At 51.9% G+C, this 21,751-nt stretch overlaps 1 protein-coding gene across 1 annotated transcript in view; it reads right to left on the reverse strand.

Moving 5' to 3' along the window:
- Positions 1-21,751, reverse strand: part of CDH22 (cadherin 22) — a 66,991-nt gene that overhangs the window by 35,001 nt on the left and 10,239 nt on the right. Inside the window, exons 3-4 of the mRNA XM_045883884.2 lie at positions 10,484-10,603; positions 2,318-2,485 (exon numbers count right to left, since the gene is read on the reverse strand). Of these exons, the coding sequence (XP_045739840.2) occupies positions 2,318-2,485; positions 10,484-10,603 (288 nt within the window). The remainder of the gene's footprint in view (positions 1-2,317; positions 2,486-10,483; positions 10,604-21,751) is intronic.

Consider the following 21,751-nt stretch of genomic DNA (forward strand, 5'->3'; position numbering starts at 1 on the left):
TGTGCCACTCCCCCGCTGGAATCCCTTCCATAGCTCCCGGCTGCCCTGTGATGGAGCCCTACAGCCCTTTGGCCTGCCCTACAGGATGCTCACTGCCTGGCCCCTGCCGACTTCTGCAGCCTCAGCCTCCCTCTCTCTGACCCCAGCTTCAGCCTGCCTGAGGTTCTTATAATTCCTCATCTCTAGGCATCCCCTCTCTTTATTCTCCTTTCTGCTGTGCCCTCCCCAATTCCTACAGTCTCACAGAATGTTCCCTCCTCCAGAGAGCCTTTTCAGACTGACCTCCAGGCTCTTCTGGTCTTGTGCCCCAGGGCCACCAAGATTATCCCATTATAAGGTTTTTTGCCTTTCCCTATCAGTTTCTGCTTCTTCTCTCCCTGCTCTCTCCTCTCTCCTCTGTTCAGAGTGTGAGCTCCTGGAAGGCAGGAACCACATCTCTTATTCATCAGGCATTCTCCGAGCCTGCCAGAACACCAGACTGTTGCATAAATGAAATGTGTGAGTGACTAGGGAGTGAATGAATGAAAAGGAGCATGGCTCCACACTCGCTGGGTTAACACAAATTAGAGTCTGACAACAGCAAGTGGTGGGGAGGATGGGCTACAATGGACACATGCATTTTTTCATGGGGGGAACAGTTTGGCTTTGTTTAGTAAAGCTGAAGATAAGTATATCCCATGAGCCAGCTATTCTGTTCCAGTGTGTATATACACCAGAGAAATGCGTGCAAACCGGCACTTGGAGATATTCCACAAGGTGCAACAATGTTCAGAGCAGTATCCTTCATCATAGCCTCAAACTGGAAACAAACCAAACGTCCATCAACATAGAATAGATAAACGATGGGACACTGTGCAGCAACGAAAATGAATACATGTGATTTCATAAACATAATTTTAAGAGAGGAAAAAAAGCAAGATGCAAAGAGGTTATATGATATGATTCTGCTCATCTAAGGTTAAAAAACCAGGTGAAATTAAGCTATAGTGTTGGGTGATGTGTATGTAGATAAACTGACTCTAAAGCAAGGAGGTAGCGATCACAATAGTGGATCATGGTTAACTCTGGAAGTGGGGGTGTGGGGGACCGCTAGGTTCAGGAAAGGCACCTGGAGGCTTCTGGGGTCCAGGAGTGTGGTCTCTAGGACGATTTGCTTTATAATTAGTTGCCAAACTGGACATTTCTATTTTACACCTTTCCGTTTGTGTGCATATTTCACAATAAAGAAATGTTAAAAATAAAGAAGGGATGAATCAATGAATAAATAAACAAGAGTCTTCCTGGGGCCTGGGGTCCCTCTTCTCTGCTCTGCCCCACTGCTTCCGGCTCAGAACTAGCACAGAGCTTCGCACAACTGGGCAGAAGCCCGGGTGGCCCCCACCGCTCCACACGGTGCCTCAAAGCTCCCCCATCCACATCGGGGGGCGGGGGGGCCCCCGGCTACTGCGCCCGGCTCCCTGGCGACGCGAAGCCAGCTGGCAGCTCTGCCCACCCCGCTTGGAGTCCAGGCTGAGGTGCTAGGCCCCGATGATGGTGCGCTCTCAGCTAAGGGATTGGATTCCCTTATCTTGCGGGGGTCAGTCCCCTGTGGCGGGCCTAATGTGAGAGCAGCAGACCTCAAGTAATGACTCCCCGATAGGGATCAGCCCGGTTCCCTGCAGCATTTAGTCTCTGCCAGCTTCGGCGGCTTCCCCGGCGCGGCTCAGGGCCCAAGGCTGGACAAGGGGCTGGCTGAGGGGGAGGTGGGAGACTTGGCCAGAGAACACCCCCACCCCCCGTCCCCTGTTGTGCCTGGAGAGGCAGAGAGTGGAAAGACCTAATTCAGAAGCGCAGCACCCTGCCCTCCAGGCTCATCGTGGGGACAGACCTGTCACTCCAGCCCCCCTCCCCGGCCCTTCCCTCTGCAAGCTTGGGTCAGTGGCAGATCACATGGATAAGCAGGAATGGGGTGTGTGCGGGGGCCAGTGAGGAGCTGGAGTAGGTGGACAGATGGGGGCTCCTCCGCGGCAGGAAGCAAGGTGAGGGGTAGGAAGGTAACCGTATTACTTGGCCTGTGGGCTATCAGACAACTTTGAGGACTTCCTCTGTAAGAAGCATGATTGGAGGGGCACTGGGGGGAAATGGATGCCTTGGATGGATAGACAGATTCAAGCTTCTCTTTTGGTGGAAGCCTAAAGGGAAGCATGAGCTCGGTGGGTGGAAGGATGAACGGACACCCACAATACCTGCCATGGAAGTCTGATGGGAGGGATGCTGGGGGTCTACCAGGTGGATGCAGATGCATGTGGCCATCACCCTCTAGGAAGGCCTCACTTACTCTGCGGGAAACGGGGTGGGTTGTCATTGACATCGGTGACCACGATGGTGACGGTGGTGGAGCCGGAGAGGCCACCCAGCTGGCCCGCCATGTCTGTGGCCTGGATCACCACCTCGTAGCGCTCCTGGCTTTCGCGGTCAAGGTCAGGCACGGCCGTCCGGATCACGCCTGCGGGTGAGTGAGAGTGAGGCCAGGGATGCCCCCCCTGAAGCTGCGAGCTGATACAGAGACCCCTCCACAGGCAGAGGTGTGGCTCAGGCAAGTTCAGGAGGGGAACACGGAAGACACGGGTGTGGGGACAGTGGGGGTGCAGGCTCAGCAGCCACCACGCATGCTCACGCACACTCACCCACGTGTTCACGGATAACGCACACTCACACCTGCTCAGATCCGCTCTTTCAACCCTCTGTCAGTGGCCCTCAGCAGAGTCGGGCACGGAACAGCAGCTTACTGAGTGCTAACATGGTGAACCGGACTCACACCCACACTCACACACATTCACTTTGGAGTCACACTCATCTGTATACATACACTAAGTATGTCTCACATCTCACACGCTTATGTGGTACATACATAAGAACACACATGAGCTCACACCCACACCCACACCCACATGTGTGCCCACTCACAGTTATGAACGCACACTCTTATTTTCACACGCCCCTCTCCATGATGGAGTCGGCCCCCAGCCCCTGAAGTCCCCGTGCCCTGGCCCAGCCCTAGATTCTCTGTCCAGGCACTGGCTAATCACTGATCAGACAGCCCTTCAAGCTGTTGATGTAAGAGGGGCAGGGGCCGCAGGAACGGCGGTGACCACAGATTAATTCTGCCGAGCAGAAGACCGAGCTTCTTGTCTCCCTGCCAGTGGGAGACCAAGGTGGAGGGGAGAGTCGATGAGGCGTTCACAGCCTCCCCCGCCACTCGCTCCAACCTGCCGAGTACCAGGTGGTGACAGGTGGTGCCTGGGGCCTGCACGCCAGGTGGAGTCATGCACCAGCAGCCCCATGATGTGCCCCATAAAACCCAATCTCCGACTCCTGATGTCCCCAAACAGCCCCCAGACTCCAATAAAGGTGCTAGAACGAGGGGGAGAGGCTGCAGTGTGTGCGTGTATGTGTGTATTTGTATGTGTAGCTGGGGGAGCCGGAGGTAGGGCATCTAGGAAGTGGCCCTGCTTTTGTGGGATCACATGGAGATATGGAAAATGTGTAGTCTATCTAATCAAGAGTCGTACAGACCCTCCATCGGTGGCCTCCGAGACCCCTCCCTGGGCTCCCTGTTGATCCCTCCTTTACGGAGAGTGAGTCTTGGAAGCACATGAACTTGGGATAAATCCCAGATCTGCCATTTTTTTGACCAGTGATCTTGAGCAAATCCCTTCCTCTGAACCTCAGTTTCCTCATCTGGACAATGGGACAATTGCATACAGTGCAGGAATTATCAACCTTGGCACTATTGATGTTTGGGGCGGGATAACACTACCCACCAGCTGCCAGTAGCAGCGTGCTCCCCACCGACCCCAGTTCTGGTCAGAACTGGCCCTCCTTGACCTGCCCCAACACTGGGACCGTGAGCGGGGCGCCCTTCTGGCGATGAGGCTAGGGCCTAGGCCTCCACTGGTCTGTCAGCTGAGGCTTTGCAGCCCTGGAGAGGGAACAGAGAGCAAGGGAGACCTAAAGGGCTGGGACAGAGAGAAGGAGAGAGGTAAGTGGTCAAGCCAGAGGGAAATGTGCACTCGGGAGGGACAGTGAGACAGAGGAACAGAGCGCCGGAGACCTGGAGACAGATGAACAGGGAAAGAACAGAGGGGAGAAAGGAAGGCAGAGAATAATAGAGACTGAGTGAACAGCCCTTCTCGAAGACAGCAGGGAGGCCCAGGGTCGGGAAGCGGGGAAGAAAGATGGTGGAGGGAGGACAGGCGAGGGCAGACAGACAGACTGATGGTGGAGTGGCCAACCAGGCCAGAGACAAAGGCTCCCTGAGTGAACCAGTCGGAAGGGCAGGGAGGGGAGCCGACCAGTGGAGCCCTTACCGCGTGCTAAGCCGTGTGCATGTGCTTTGCATCCAGGACCTCGCGGAATGCAGAGGCAGTGCTGGGATTTGGGGCCACGGTGCATCTGTGAGCTTGTGCACCAAAAACTCATGCGTGGGGCTTGGAGCAGGGCTCTGGCTGAGGTCCACCCCTGCGGGTGAGGAGCCCTGCTCATGTGACTGCCTCCTTGCTGTCCTTGCCACTTCTAGCTCCAGAGGAAGTAGGGATACTAACCTCTTTTCACTTGGCAACTGGTCATGAAGTCTTCTAGACGATCAGGTGCCATCTCTGGGAGACCAGGAGGTGGGTACCCAGAGGCCATGCTGCCTTTGGACCCGGCCCTGGGCTCACACCCAGTGACAGGCTGGGATGCCCGCTCCCAATAAAGCACACCTGCTGATAGGCACACTCTTGGGTCACCCCCTCGGACACCGACTCTGGCCTTAGCCCCGCAACTTGCTTTGGCCAATGGGACATCAGCAAGTGGGACAAAAAGCAGAGGCTTGATAAGCCCTTGTGTGCTGGGGCCTGTCCTCTTGGAGCTCCGAGACCACCTTGCTTAGAAAAAGCCCCAGATGGAAGGCCACATGGAGGTAGGGGCCCAGGCACACCAGTGTCCTAGCCGATCTGCCGGTGGACTGTCGCCACACGAGTGACCCCGGTGAAAAGAACTGCGCAGCCAGCCCACAGGATTATGTCAATAAAAAACTGCTGCTGTTTTAAGTCACCGTGTTTGGGGGCAGTTTGTCACAAAGCAGTAGATATCTGATGGAGAGATCATGTTTTCCGGCCTGTTCCTCTCCTGGGCTCGCTCGTGCAGTCACATTTCACTAGAGGCTCAGCTGGCCAGAAGGCCCAGCGAGGCCTGGGGCATAGGTCTGGCAGGGGGTGGGGGGTTCCTGGCTGTCCGCTAGAGCATCTCCGGGCTTCAGCAGGCTGGGCTCATTTCCTTAGATGGGGGTCTTGGGAGAGAAGAGTGAAGGCGGCAAGGCCTCTTAAGGCCTAATCTGGGACTTGGCAGAGCATCATTTCTGCTCCCAGATTCAAGACTCCACCTCTCTCTCTCTTCCTAAGTAGGCTCCATGCCCAACATTAGGCTTGAACCCATGACCTTGAGAGCAAGAGTCCCATGCCCTATCATCTCAGCCAGCCAGGCAGCTCTCAAGACTTCACCTCTTGATAGGAGCAGTGGCAAAGTCACTTTACCTAGAGGGGTGGGAGGAATTGATGGCATATTCTGCTACCTGCTATGTTCTGCTCCCCACTCCACTTCCTGACGCTGGGAGGAGCACCCGGGGGGCTGGTGCCTTTCTCCCGGCTCTGGGGTAAAATTCCCCAAATCGGCCCATGCAGTTGTCCTTGAAACCTTCTGGCTCTGCAAATCACTTCATTCACTCATTTATTAGATGCTTACTGAGGACATACTTGTGTAGGGGTCACAGAGGCAGATACGAGGCCGTGCAGAAAGGAGGGACTTTGGGGTCAGACTGACTGGTTCAAGTCTTCTTTCCACCATTTATTTACATGCTGTCTGACCTTGGACAAGTTTTTTGAGTGCCTCTGAGCCTCAGTTTCCTATTCTATAAAATGGGGCTACCCAGTTGGAAGGCTTTTAAGAGAATTAAATGAGACAAAGTCTCCAGTGGCAGGTCGCACATTCTGGGGATGCCATGATGATCCCTTCCTCCCCAAGTCCTGGATTGGGTACCCGATCAATATGTTCCATGAGGGCAGAGATTCCTACCGGCCTTGTTCATCATCTTACTTATAGGGTCTGGCACATTGGGGGTGTTCAATAAACACTTAGACTGTCTGACCTACTGCCACAGACCCTCTGTCTCCCCGTCTCATAGGCTGGGTGTCATTGTTTCTGGCTTCTCTGTTGGAACAAAAGCCCTGGGGGGCAGAAACCAGATCTAGTTTATCATCCTGACCCCAGGATCTGGCACTTAGAAGGTGCTCAGCAAAGGTTTGTTTCATTCATCCCAGGCCCTGTTGAGAATTTTCAGCAGATAACTTGGAGTCTCTGAGAGCGTTTTTCTAGTCCTGTGCGGGTGGTGGTGGGCGGGTGCTGAAAATTAGAACCTGGCCACAGCTCCCTGCAGCCTTGTCCTCACCCATCACCTCCAGTTCCAGGTGTTGTCCTCGCCACCCCCATCGTCCCCTCCAAATTCTGCAGAAGGGGCCCTGGAGCCCAAGCAATGCCTCATTAGCCCGCAAATGCCATCCCTGTTGCCCCTGTGGGGGGCTTGCTGGCAGGCCTGGCCTTTAAAACACACAAGTTAATTCGTCCTCTGGCACTCGGTCCCCTGGAGCCCCGCCCCCTCCTCTCCCTCACACCTTCCTCTCAGGGCCCGTTCCGGCTCTGCTCCCTGCTATCTGCACAGCGAGAACAGACAGTACCTCACAGCAGCTGCTAAATATAGACCCGCATCAGCGGAATATTCCTGGCTGGGGAAATGGAGCTGGGGCTGGGAATGGCACCAGGGCGGCTCCTGCAGTGGGGCTGAAGGCAAGGGGAGGAAAAATCTGGTCCTTCCTGGGAGATGTCAGCAAAGAGCCTCTCAGACTGAGAAAGTGGAGGACCCCAGAACAAGGACCTCATTTGCGCTGCTTCACCTGCCTTGCCTGGTGCCACGCGCTGGCCTCTTGGGAAGCATCCCTGCCCTCCCGGGCTCTCCATGGCCTCCCGCTTGCCGCTCTCTTCCTGACTCCCTGCAGTGGGGGATGCTCTTTCTGAGAATCTGGCCGTCCTCCTCACTCTCTTGGAGTTTGGCTCACCCCTGCCATCTCCCAGACTCAGTCCTGGCCCCTCCCTTATTTTGGTCGCTTCCTCCCTTTCTGGAGGGAGATCAACTCAAAGGGCCCCCTCCTCCAGCTGAACGAATGAAGGCTTCAGTAGCAATAGCAGCCCCTTGGCTTGCCAGGAGGTACCAGGGATTATGCCGAGCACTTCATACCTTCGCTGTTCCCTTGGCCTGCACACTCCTTCCTAGATACCGAGGGGCTCATACCCTCCCTTCATTCGTCTCTGCCCAAGGTCACTTCCCCAGAAAGGCCCATCCTGATTTCTTCATCGAAGTCTATCCCCTTACCCTGCTTTCTGTGTCTTCCTAGCACTCGTTGCTACTTGACGTTATGCTATGCACGGATAGGCTTATTTTCTGTATTCCCTACTTGAATTAAAGCTCCATGAGGGTAGGGTCTTGGATTTGCCTCCTGCCATATGCTTAGAGCCTAGAACACAGCCAGGCACATAGCAGGCACTCGCTAAAGAGTTGTTGAATGAAGGAAGGAACTCTCCCGTTGGATCCTCACAAGAGTCACGTGAGATGGGAATTATTATCCTTCTTGTGCACATGGGAAACCAAAGCTTAGAGAGCCCCAGCTACTTAGAGAGCTCTGGGCCTGTATTTCAGATGGCCTGCTAGATGTTCTAGATGTTTCTTTCCTCTTCCTCTCTCCTCTTAAACCCACCGTGGTTAAAATGGAATGAATTAGCTCTGCACCTGATCGCAGGGCATATTCACTAATTTTTCTGCTCCTAGTTTTCTTAATCAACATTCCTCCCTCTGTTTCCGTAGATGGTGCCCCTTCCCATCCCAGGGCCCAAAGCTGGGAACCCCCAGATTCTTCCCTCAATCTAGTTCTCTACATTCACCCAGGTCCCCAAGGTTTGCCCTTGGCAGGATCTCACTGTCATCCCTCATTCTCCCTTCTCAGCATCTCAACTAACCCTTGCCACCAATCCTGTGTCATCTCTCGCTCCCTAGCTGGATGGAACAGGTTCAGGAGTCTGGGTGGGGGCTGGGGAAAGGCGCAGGCCTTGGTGTTTGTCCTTTGGGGCTCTGTGATGGGGACCCCAGGCTACTGAGTCTCCCTGAATTCAATGCCTGACTCTGAGCCATGCTATAGAGAGCAGCCCGAGGGATCTTGTTAAGATGAAAACCTGAGCATGTCACTTCCCTGCCTAAAAGTCATCAATGAACCCCGAGTGTTGGTGAGGAGGGGGGAAGCAGGCTCCTTCTTGGGTGGCTCTTGGGAGTGTAATCTGGTACATTTCGGCATTATCTATCCAGATTCCAAATGCATGTGCTCTTTGACCCAGCTTTTCTACTTCCCGAAAATTATCCTGCAGATATACTCACACAAGCACAAAATGATATATGTATGAGGTTATTCACTGTAGCATTGTTCGTTGTAGCAAAAGATTGGAAACAGCGTAAGTGTCCATCAATAGGGGACTGGTGAAATAAATTTTAGTGTATCCACAACAGCTGTTAAATAAAAGAATGAGGAAGCTCTTTATGTACTGATATAGAATAATCTTCAAGATGTATTGTTAAGTGAAAAAGGCAAGCAGTGTATATAGTGTGTGTTTATAGCTACCATTTGTGTAAAAAAATAAAACAAATACATGTACCTATTTTCTTGTACATGCATAGAATAGCTCTGGAAAGATACCCAAGAAAATTACATTGGTTGCCTTGGGGACCCAGACTGGGTAACTGGGGGACTGGAAGGGGTAAAGAATTTCCACTAAATATTTGTTTGGATAAATGTTGAACCTTGAAATGTGTTATTTATTTTAAAAAACTTAATATTTTCCAAGTAAATGAGTGAGTCTAAGATCTCATAGGAGATATACACCAAGTGGCTACCTTTGGGGCTGCAATTAGGGGATGAGAGTGGGAAGCATCTATCTATCTATCTTTCTTTCTTTTTCCTTCTTCCTTCCTTCCTTCCTTCCTTCCTTCCTTCCTTTCTTTAACATTCCTTCAATGTTTGAATGTTTCCTAAAATGTGTTACTTTTGCAAGGAGAAAAAAATGACAAAGATATTATGTGTAAGATAATACAATTACAACTGAGCTCATAACCTGGAATCCTCAATCCCCCACCCCAACAAATCAAACACAAAAACAAAACCCCAAAACCCAGATCCATCACACACACACACACACACACACCATTACGCTTAGAATAACCCTTAGAATTACCCTTTACCCCCCATTACCCTTAGAATAAAATCCCCCCCATTACCCTTAGAATAAAATCCAAGGTCTTAAACCTCGCTACTACTGTGCCCAGTTGGGCCCCTGCCAACCAGCCTGAATCCCCAGCCCGCCTGCTTCCCCAGTCCTGAGTTGCTTACAATTCCCCTCATGCCTCAGGCTGTTCTTTCCCTCCTGGTTTCGCCTGCACCATGCCCTCTGCCTGGAATGCCCGTCTCTGAATCCTAGTCTGGCCAACACCTTCTTATCCTTTGGAGATCAACTTCTTCCACCTCCCAGAACTTTGCATCCTGATTGCCCATGCATATGCCTGTCGCCCTGGCCCCCACCCGGGCTGTGAGCCCCATGATGGCATCTGATAAACATTCTGTGGTGTGAGGTCTCCCGGGCGCCCTCACTCCTGCCCTGCCCCTCCCATCACAGGGACGGGGAGGACACCGCCCTTGGCAGCAGCAGCCACGCCCAGCTGTGTGACCTCAGTGAGGCACTTCACTCCTCCGAGCCTCAGTCTCCTGCTCTGCCCTCCCTGCCACTCTGGCAGGGCCCCTCAGAGACATAATCAGGTTCTAACCTCAGAGAAAATGAATTGGGGACTGTGTCTGGTGGCGTTGGGGGAGGGAAAAGAAGTTAAGAAACCATTCTTCCCTATTGGTCTCCATCCCTGTCTTTCCATCAGATCCTTAACAACTGCCCCTTGAACAGAGCTTTCACAACTGCTGCAAAGGTGCCCTTCACCAACTGACCCCTAAGGGCTGCAGACACGCTTGCTTCAGTTAAGCTCCAAGGACAAGAGGGCCGCTTGGTTGGGACCTCCAAAGTCCCTTCAGGGCGCCCATGGTGGAGGCATCCTGCCTTTTTTTTTTCCTGCCAGTATTGCAGGGACTCCCACCCCTGTGCCATCCTTTTCTGTTCCTCAGCCCTTCCCTCTTTCTGCCTGGCCGCCCCTTCCTCTCTGCAACCCTGGAACAAGCTAGACACCTCCTGGTCCTGTCCTACCCTCACCGCTGTCCTGTTAGAAGGCTGCTAGCGGACCTCCCCCCACCCTCTGGCCCCACCCCTCTGTCCCCCCACCTCGGTCCTACCCTGGCCCCGCCCCCTCCGGCCTGGCCCCGGCCCTCACCGGTCTTGGGGTCCACGGTGAAGTGATGCTCGCCATCCAGCACGCTGTACACCAGCCGAGCGCTGCTGCCGTACGTGGGGTCATCCGCATCTGAGGCCATCACCTGCATCACCGACGTGCCTGGGCCCGGGGGACCAAGCAAGACAGGGGTCACCTGGGGCCGCTGCGCTTGTCCTCCCCACCCCAGGGAAGCTGGGGGAGGAGATCCAAGCTAGAGGTCATGGAAGCTAGTCCCCTCACAGTCCCCATCCCCACACTGACTCCCAACCCGCTTCCTGATCTGGGGCCTTCCCGTGGCGCAAGCGTGACCATGGAGTCAGATCTGGGTTCAAATCTCCCTTTGGTGGCTCCCAGCTGTAGGACTCTGGCCAGGGAAGGCAGCCTCTCTGAATCTGTTTCCTCTTCAGCAAATGGGGGATAATCCTAGTCCTTGGTTCTTGAGGTTGAGGGAATGCACTTTAAATTCTCAGTGCAGATGGGGCTCAGTCTCAGCGGGTGGTGGCAATGGTCATCTTCACCAGTTAAGTCATCATGGTCAGAGTTAAAGCCAGGACTGGAAACCAGGCACCAGACTCCCAAAGCAGGGGTCTTTGTGCCCACCCCAGCCTCTCCTGATTTCTCAAGGGAATTCTGCTTCTCTTCCCTCCCTCCTTCACCACCCCCCACAAATGGGAGTTGGGCAGCCCAGAAGGATAACCAAGTTCACTGGGGCTCAGAGGCCAGTGTCTTTTGGATCTGGGGCAGGAGGATGGCAAGACCCAGCTTTCCCTTTGGGAAATAGTTGGCTGTGGGTCCTGGTGCCCTCCTCACCCCTCCCCCTGGGTGCCCAGACAGTCCCCGCCCCAGGCACATGCACACACATGCGCGCACACACACACACACACTTCTCCACATGCTCTGCACGTAGGCTGCTGGGGAGAGTATAAATTGGATAAAAGTCCATCAAACAGCGGCAATTAAGTTATTGATTTTCGACGCTGCCTCATTAAACTGGGAGCTTCTCTTGGCCTGTCCCAGAGATGGCTCTAATTTGACATCATGTTCAATTTGACGAAATCAGGCTTGGGACATGAGGCTGGACAGGATGGGGGTGAGGGCAGGGTGGGGGAGGTGTTGGACGGAGAAGCGGGCAAAGCCTTCTGGTCCATCTGAACCTTTCCAGAAAGGAGGGGGTGAGGTAGAAGACCTAAGAGGGAGTCTTGGGGGCTCAGGATATGACCCAAGGGGATGAGACTCATCCATCACTTTAAGGTGATGCCTTCTTTTGAGTGCCCTGCTGGTGAGGGGAAGGGGCCCAGACCTGCTGAGGTTCTGAGTGGGGCGCTCCTGGGGCTGGGTTGGACTCTGGGCCAGGAGGGTGGCACGCTGGGAGGTAAGGCCCATTCACGGCTTGGCTAATGCGTGGGCTCTGGAAGAGCTACTGCAGCAATTCTGCTAAGCCCAGCCTGCCGCCCGCCTCTCCCGCCTCCAGCCTGGGGCCCTCGATCATTCCAGACAGACACATGTATTTATTTTTCACTCTTTTGCATTTCTCATTTCCCTCTCCATGTCCCCCCTCCCAGCCTAAGCCTCCTAAACCGGCCCTGCAATGCGCCTCTCTTTGGCAGCTCCTGTTCCATGTCAACCATATCAGGGTTGCCCAGAGAAGCTAGGGAAGGGATTTGAGCAAGCCCCCTCCCTCTTGATGCTAGGTGCCCAGGGTCTCCTACTCATAACCCCAGGACATAACCCCAGGTGCCTCCTATTATACAGATAGAGGAGAAAGGAATAAATGCCTAATGGCACCCACTGCATGTCCAGCTTCACCAAGCACTTAAATTCATCATCTCTAATCCTCATAGTGTTTCCGAGAGGCAGAGTGAGCCCCTCTAAGTTACAAGCGAGGAAACAGGTAGAAAGACTTGACCAAGAGCACTGAGAGAGGAAGTGGTGGAATTTGAACCCAGGACTCTCTGAGGTCAAAGCCCTTCTGGATGACAGAGTCAGCACAGGCAGAGTGGCTCTGGGGATGGTAGCCCAGTGTACTGAATCACAATCAGTGATGACTCTGACACTTACTAGCAGTTTGACCTTGAACATGTCACAAACCCCCTTGTGCCTCAATTTTTCTCATTTGTGAAATGAAGATGATAGTACTACCAAACTCCCGGGATTGTTTTGAGAATTCAAATAGACTTCCATGTTCAGCACCGCGGACAGTGCCTGGCCCATGCTAAGAACTCAATAAATGCACGTTGTTGTCTCGGGAGGCATGGCATGCCAGTATACGATATACCACGATCATGCCTCCCTCACAGACATACTGAAAAGGGAGAAGATACATAAAGCATCAGGCTTATGGGGGGTGCTCAATAAATAGTGGCTGTTGTAACTGTTATGAGAGAGGGTCTCTCTGTCACTCCCCTCTGCTTGTTCCCCCCATCCCTTGGGCAAGGCACAATATTGGGCTGAGTGACTCCCCAGGGTAATGGCTGATCTCTCTCTCTCTCTCTCTCTCTCCCTCTCCCTGGCTGCATCCCAGGGACTCCTGCGGGGATGATGGAATCATTTCCCCAAACCCAGATTCTTTATTGCAGCCATTACAGTTAATGCCTACACGTGGGGATGGTGAAGGGTCAGTGATTCACCACTGGCTCCCCAGACTCCAGACCCCCTCCTACATTCTTCGCAAGTCAGCAGCTCCCGAGAATGGGCAGATAAAAGGGTGCTGGGCTTGTGGCTGCTACAGGACCTCAGGATCATCCCCCCTCCATTCAGCAGTTCATATTTTTATAATGACCATCACATCCACTCCCTCCTTTAGTCCTCAGGCCAATTCTATTATATAGATGCAGTGGTATGCTGGTAAACGTTTAACCATCGGCTCTGAGGGCTAGAGGGGTGGGGAGAAATGCCCTGTTTTGTAGTGTTTGTTGATTTCCATGGTGTAGAGATTCTCACCATGGCCAACTTCAAGCTTCCAATGTGATATCAAGTGGCTCCCAAAACAGAAAATCAAGCTGATATGAACCAACACGGTACAATCCTGCATCATTCCCATTTTACAGATGAGGAAACTGCTATGCACAGTGAAGAGTGAAAATGTGAATTAATAATAAATAATGATGAAACCCATTATTACATATCATTATTCAATGATCATGTTAGATTATGTTTACTGAATAACTACTTTGTGCTAGATCCTATGAGAAGCCCTTTATGTATGTTATCTTACGGAATTTATAAAATAAGCTTGAAGTAAGCTCTCTTGAGATTTCCACTTTACAGATGAAAAAATGAGGCTGAGTGAAGTTAAGTAATGAAGCCCGTTGTGCCTCAGTTTCCTCATTTGTGAAATGAGGGTAATATTACGGCCAAGCTCTCAGGATCACTGTGAGAACTCAAATAGTTTGAGTTCAGAACCGAGAACAGTGCCTGGCCAAGTTCACCTGGCAAGGAAATAGGAGAGGCAGGATTCAAACCCAGGTCGATCTGAAGTCAAAACCCACATGTGCCTGGGCTTATAAAGTAGGAGGAGGGGGTCAATAGGAGTAGAAGGAGACAGGCCAGTAAGAGAGGGAGGAGTCAGGGAAAGGAGGGGAATGGCAAGGAACTGCATTCAGGATTTCCCCCGCCACAACTGGTTCAAGCTCAGACTTCCAGAAGCACGGTTGGGACTGGCTAGGATGAGCTGGTCGCTGTCCATGGTGCTGCCAGCCAGCTCTTCAGCTACGTGGGGTTAAGGGCCTCTATCCAGGCCGGCATAGGAAGCGTTGCCCAAATGATTCTTGGGTAAACAGGATCTCAGAGCAGGGTTCCACGTGGAATGTTAGATGTGGAAAAGCTGGTCCTCAGAGAGCACAGAAACCAGTGTTTCTTACCCTGGCTGCACATTAGAATCTCTTAGGAGCTTTAAAATAAAACTGATGCTGAGCCCCACCCCAGACCAATTCAGTAGGACTCTCCTGGGGTGCAGCACAGGCAAGGGCATTTTTAAAAGCTCCCACAGTGATTCTAAAGTGCATCCCAGGCTAATAACCGACCAAACCCCTGATTGAACTGATGAGGAAACTGAGTCATTGAGCCTCTGCTCAGTGACTTTCCCCAGGTTCTATCATTAGTAAGTGGTAGGGAAAGATTGCAGCCCAGGTGTGTGGAGCCAGTATGTCACCCTCCTGGACTCACTGTGCCGGTACTGAGACCGACAACAGGAAGGAAGAAGCAAGGACAACACATGCCACCAAGTCAGCAGTGCTCCTCCCAGGCAAAATCAGTATGAGATGTCAGACTCTCCTGCCAGGGGATGAGACTGGGTGGGCTTTGGCATCAGAGAGTCTTGGGTTCAGATCCCACTGCTTCTTCACTCTGTGCCCTTGGTCAAGTCTTTGTCCCTGTTTGACCTTTTTCCTCACCTTTAGTCTAGAGGGGGCCCCTCTGCTTCCCAGGGATGCTCCAAGGACTAGAAATGATGGATTTACACGGCTGGTAAAGTTGGGCATGTAGCAGTGCTCAGGGGTTTATTCCTCTCTTGTCTCTCTGCCTGGTCAGAAAGTCTCTGGGGCTGTGCCCTTGGCCTGGAGTAGGAAATGCCTGGGCACTCGTATCAGTAGGGAGGGGTCATGCCCACCCCTCATCTCTGGTTTATCTGGGTGACTCTGACATGGTTTGTCACGGGGCCAGAATTGGAACCCATGGCCTGGCTCCCAAGCCAGAATTCTTTCCTTTCTTGTCTCTTGTCTTTGCTATCTGAGAGGTCCAACTGCTGCCCAGACCAGGGCTCCAGAGCCCCTAGGATGAGCCCCCATTGGCTCAGGGAGGAAGTGGTGCTGTGGGGAGGGGAGCTCCAGGACTGAAGTCATCCCAGCCCTCTCCTGGGCTCTGTGGCTGCGGGAAAACTGACCTGACTGGGTCTCAGTGCCCCTTCTGTAAAATGGAGATAAGACTTCATCCTCCTGGCCTCCCTGGATGAGGGAGGCCCTTTAATGAGATGAAAGAGATGAAGCACTTTGGAAAAGAACAGAGTCTTCAAATGAGGTGACCAAGTGTCATTATTATGAAGATGTTTGTAATTATTACCATCGTGCCTCTTCCCTACCTCCCTTTGCTGCCCTGCTGGGCCTGGGGAAACCCTCAGCTCACATTTAGCTTCTCAAACATTTATAAAAAATGAGCCCCACCCCCTGCTGCTGCCAGAACTGCGTGGAATGCTTTCTATTAAAAATTAAAAACCACTTGTCGAGTCCCTGGGAACGTTCAGATTACATGGGAAACCAACGCCTTCTCAAACTCTCCCTCCCAACTCCCTCTTTGATCATCACTTATAATGCTGGCTCACTGGGCTGGCCTCCACAGCTTCCGGTTGCCCAGCCAGGGCAGCCTAATGATATGCAGGAGATGCAGGAACATGGCTGCGGGGGGGGGGGGGGGGAGGGGAGGTCAGAAGGGAGGGGTAGGAGGCAGGCCCAGAGACAAGTGACAGAGAAGGTGGCACTAAGAGACAGGGCTAGAAAGCGGGTCAGAGAAAGAGAGACAAGGGACAGAGGGACAGAGATTCAGAGAGATGGGCAGGGAGAAAGTGGGAAAACAGATACCCAGATACATGGGAAGAAATTAGGACAGAGACAGAGAGATGAGCATCAGAGAGGCAGAGATACATAGAGACAGGGAGAAAGTGGAACACAGAATGTGACAGAAAGAGGTAGAAATGCAGAGATAAAGTCAGAAAGTAGACTTATATAGAAACAGAGACAGGCAGAGATACATATTAAGCAAGAGGAGAGTGGGAGAGAGTGGGAGGGGGGACACAGAGAAGAAGCAATTTTGGCTCAATGGGATAAGTGTGCCCTACGATGCAAACACGCTTCTCCAGTCTCCAGTGACCTCTGGGACGCTGTCCCCTCACTTTCTCCTCATAGATCCCAGCCATGGACTCACCCATGAATGTGTGTGGGATCTAATCTGTCCCCCTGAGAGAGAGGACTCTCCTACCACGCCAATCTGAGACCCTTATGCTCTTCTGTCCTTTCCACATTTAAATGGGACCCTCTAGTAAGTAGTCTGGTCACCTTGTTTGGGATAGCAACATTGTAAGTATTGGAATAGCATCCCTCTGCCTGTTGCAGAAAGCAAACATTTTTTGCTTATAATTCGGTTCCATTCAGTCACCCTACATCTACGGAGCACTCACTGTGTGCTAGACCCTTGTGGGCAGGATGGTGGCTCTGTCACCTTTTTACCCACTGCTGTGTAGGCATAGGGCCTGGCTTAGAGAAGATGCTTGTGTTTGCTGAATAATTTGTTGATGGAAACGACAAAGAAAGGCATGGATCCAGTCTTCGCTGTCCAGATTCCCTGGGCCATGGGGATGACTCCTGAGGGCCGGGGCCTCTGCTCTTCCTTGCCACCTCTCCCCACCAGAAATCTCCTGTCCTGTTCCCCCCCGATCCTGGGTGGTGAGAGCCAGTGCCGTTGCTAGGCAAGGAGATATTGCACATATAGATCTTCCTGGACTTTAATTAAAAACATCTTTAGAAGTTGTCTCTGCAGAGGCCAGCAATTGATTCCTGGCTTGGGCCTGAGGGCTGCTGAGGTATACTCTCTCTGGCTGCAGACAGGACAATCAGAGGCTCCCAGCTGGTTGCTGCCTTCCCCAATGAGACCCTTGGGGAATGCACTGCCTCCTGTCTTCCTCCTTTCCTCCCTGCCCCGTCCCCCACCAAGCACTGGATTCAGCAATCAGATAGCGTGCTCTTCCAATTTTACCTCCTTCTGTTCATGAGCCTCAGTTTCTCCCGCTATGAAATGGGCATGTTAACACTTGACCCGAGAGCTCCAGGGGTTGAAATGAGATCAGGGGTGTGAAAGTGCTTTGCAAGCTGCAAAGTCCCTGTGCATGGCCGTTTCCCACACAAGCCGAGGTGAGTGGCTTGGGTTCTGCTTCCGGGTTCTGGGTCAAGCTCTGGAAACTCAGGCAAGTTACTTAACTCTCTCTGCATTTACTTTCTCGTTGGTTAAATGAGGACAGTAATACCTGCCCTGCTTATTCCCCAGGATTGTTGAGAATAAAGGGAAATAGCTCTGTGAAAGCAGTGTTGGCTGATGGCTATTATTTAGTAAGTGTCCCAAGAAGTGCGGGCTATACTACAAACAACCCTTTTCCGTCTACTAAAGATGCTGCTCACAGAGAAACTGGAATACATGGGAGCCCCGCTCCGGCAGAGCCCCTGCCCATTTCCACAGCCTGTTGAGCCCCAATCCCATGGTCCAACAATGCCAATCCTATGCCAAACGAACCACCCCATTCTCTTGCCTTGCTCGCAGCAAACATCACTAATTGATTGCATCATTTTCTCCTGAACTTGAATGGGGGTCCTCAGACTCCTTCTCAACACAACCCTACGGTCACTACCAATTGACGAGAGTTGGCCCTAGAGGTGAAACTGATCTGCCACCACTTTGAGGTCAGGGGAGGGTCTTGCTCATCTTTGCAACCCCCACATCCCTAGCAAAGTGCCATGTACACAGTAGGCACCAATACACGTTTATTGAATTGAAAGCAACTGCTCATTTTTCTATCCCCTTGGGGCTATATATAAAGTAGGTGCTAATAAATGTTTGCTAAGTTAGGTGACTCATCTTTGCAATCCCTACAGAGCCAAGTACACTGGAGGCCTTGTACATAATGGGTGCTAATAAATATTTGTGGATTTAATTCAATTACTTATCTTTACACCCCCTGCAGTGCCCGGAATAAAGTAGTGGCTAATAGATGTGTGTTGGATTGAACTTCTCATTTCTGTAACCTCAACAGGGCCAAGCATATCGTCTTATACATAGTTGGCATTAATAAGTAGGTAGAGTTGAACTGGGCATGAAAGCCCTGTGAAATCTTGCTGTCCACTGGTCAGGTTGTGATACTGGTCGGAAGGGGTCTGGTGCCCCCAACATTAAGATATTTTCTAGTCTAACTCTTTTGTCTCAAAACTCACTCTCTTGTTGGTTTCATCTAGCCTTCAGCTTTGAGTTCCTTCTCTCTGCTGATGACTTTCAAAATTGTATCTCTGACCCTGTTCGTGCTCCTGACCTCCAGACACAGAAACCCAACTCTCCCCTTGACTACTCCACTTGGATTTCTAGTAGACATCTCAATCTTGACATGCCCAAGAGTCTTAATTTTGCACTGTAATCTTGCTCTTCCTGGAGCATTCCCCATTTCGGCAGCTCCATCCATCCAGTTGCTCAGGCCACACATGTCGACATCATCCTTGCCTTGTCTCTCTCTCACTCCCCATATCCAGTCCCTCACAAGCCCAGTTGGCTCTACCCTCAACATACATCCAGAATCCCATACCTTCTCACCTCCTACGCTGGTCAGAGTCAGCATTACCTTTGCCGGCATGATTGCAGCTGCCTCCTCACTGATCTCCCTACTTCCAACCTTGTCGCTTATAGTCCATTTTCAACTCGGTGGCCAACAAGTCAGCCTTTAAAAGTATAAGTTGGATCACATCACTCATTGATTCTGTATCTCACTCAGAGTACAACAGAAATCCTTTCAATGGTTACCATGCCCTACATGATCCAGTTTCCAGTATCTCTTTCGATCTCATTGGACACTCCCCACCTCACTTACTCCTCTCTTCACCCACACTGACCCCTTGCTATTTCTCAAACCTGACAAACACACTATGCCTCAGAACCTTTGCACTTGCTGTTCCCTCTGCCTGTACATCCTTCCTCCAGCTTAGTGATTCTCCAAGTGTGGTCCCTGAGCCAACAACAGCAGCATCACCATGAAATTTATTAAAAATGCAAACATTTCTAATAGCCAGACTGGCTGAATCCGAAACCCTGGGGGGGAAAGGGCATCAATCTGTATTTTAGCAAGCCCTCCAAGTAATGTGGATGCACAATCAAGTATGAGAACCACTGTTTCACAGAGCTCCTTGGTTCCTTCAGCTCTTTGTTCAAATGTCCTCTTTTGTAAACAAAGGCCCTCCCTGACACCTCTATCTAAAATAGCACTCCCCCAGTATAATGCCAATTTCCCTTGGTTTCGCAGCACTTACACCACAGGGCCTATAACATATTGGCTTGTTTATTTCTTTCCTGTCTTCTCCCTGCTCTGCACGTAGGCTTCCTAAGAATCCCCAATGCCTGGAACAGTGCCTGACACAGAGTAGACACTCAGTAAATATCTGTTGCATGAATGAACCCCTTCAATGCTTCGGAGGGAACTTGGTGCCCAGAGAGAGGCAGGGACTCGCCCAAGGTTGTGTAGGGAGCCAGGCCTCCTGACTGTCCACTGCAGGACCTGCTTCACTGCATTAGGCTCAGCTTGGTTGGCGTGCCCCTCCTCAGAAGCGTGGCTCATCGGAGGCCCCCGGCGCACTTCCCTTCCTTTTTAAGCTGTGAGTGGTTTAATTTGTGAGCACTGCTGCCTTTCATGTCCCAAGCTGTGTCCCTGCTCCCTCTGATCTCCGAAGCTGCCCAGACCCCAGTGCCGCCTGTTGGCCCCGCCCTCCTCAGCCCAGATCAGGAGGCTCAGTCATTGTGACTGATTTTCAAAGCTGCCTGGAGTCTCCGCAAGCACCCTGGTGTCAGATTTGCTTCCTCTTCAAAAGGTTGCTTAAATGAAATAAACTAATTTAATTTCTGCTTCCTCCCTCCCCCTTCCTGGGTTCCTTGGCTTGTCCAAGTTGAATCCAATGCCTGACTCTTTCCTGAGCTGAATGTCAGAGTCAGTGGGCTGGGAGAGGGAGGTGAGGCAGGGCAGGAGCTCCTCAGGCTGACTGATACTCATGAACCTGGGGGCTGGCTCTGCCTCCTACAATCTGGGTGACCTTGAATGTGTCCTTGCCCTTCTCTTGGCCTCAGTTCCCCCAAGTGTGACGCAAGGACTCTTGCCACTCCAACAGTCTAGGAGCCAAGCCTTGACTTGCTCAGTCACTGACTTGCTATGTGACGGTGGGCACATTTTCTCCCCTCTGAGCCTCAGTGTTCCCATCTGTTCAATGGGGATGCCACCATCAATCCCGCCACTTCTCAGAGTTGAAGTGAGAGTGAAGTGATGGACGAGCACCTGGCGGGTACCTCCCTCTGGAGTCCCCTGTCCCCACCTGTTCTCCAAACTGTAGTAGAGGGAGCTTTCTAAAATGCACCTCAGGACCTTTGCACTTGGTTGTCTCCCTTGCTTAAGCCTTTCCCAGATTCCATGCTTCCCTCAAGTCCTTCAAGTATGGCTCTTGCTTCCTTCTCCAGCCTCACCTCGTGTCACCTTTCTGGCCTTTTCCATGTGGAAAAGATCCATTTGGGATGAAGAGACACAGGGCCAGGGTTTGAATCAGTGAGTAGGGGCTGATGGATGGGGGGACGTCAGGGGCTTGAGCTGCCCCTAACTTGCTGTGTGACCTTGGACACATCACCGCCTCTCTGAGCCTCAGTTTCCCCCATTTGCAAAACTGATTTCTAAGTAATCACTAGGCTCTGAAAGTCTGTGGGTCTTTGCTACTGACAACTTCCGATGGTCTCTCCACTGTACCTGTATATTGAAGTGCCTTTTGCAAGATCTCTACTTGGCTGTCTAATAAGTATTTTCAACTTAGCACGACTGAAACCAAACTCCTGATTTCCCTCCATCCCCAGATCTGCTGTTCCTCCCGTCTCAGCAAATGGAAATCCTATCTATTTAATTGTCCAGGTCAACACTTCAGTAGCCATCCCTGAATTGTCTTTCTCTCACACCCCACATCCCATCCATTAGCAAATGCTTTCAGCTCTACTTTTAAAATATGTCCCAAAGTCGACCTCTTCTCACTACCCTTACTGGCCCCACCTTGTTCCAAGCCACCATCATTTCCCACCTAGGTAATTACAGTATACTCCTCTGCTTCTGTCCTTGCCCCATACCCCAACCCTGCCACCATCTGATCTTCACAGAACAGCATGGGATCCTGTTAAAACTAAGTCGGACCACGTCACTCTTCTGAACAAGACTCTTCGCTGACTGCCCAGCTTGCTCAGCGTAAAAAGCAAAGCTCTGACTATGCTCCCCAGGGCTGCACAATCTGATTGCCTCTCCACTTCTCCTTGTAGCCTTTGCAGGTACTGTTCCCTCTGCCTGGAATGCTCTTCCCCCAGGGCCCACCCTTCACTTTCTTCAGGTCTCCACTTCAACGTCACCTCCTCAGAGAAGCCTTCCCAGCCCAATGATCTGCTCGTTTACTCGCTTACTGCCTGTCTTCCTCAGCCAGAAGGTACCCTTCTGGAGAGGGAGGCTTGTCTGTCTCT

The sequence above is a fragment of the Mirounga angustirostris genome, unplaced genomic scaffold (genome assembly GCF_029215605.1).
Source record: "Mirounga angustirostris isolate CCGP_5_RB_7025 unplaced genomic scaffold, mMirAng1.0.hap1 SCAF_10, whole genome shotgun sequence".
Classification (NCBI taxonomy): domain Eukaryota; kingdom Metazoa; phylum Chordata; class Mammalia; order Carnivora; family Phocidae; genus Mirounga; species Mirounga angustirostris.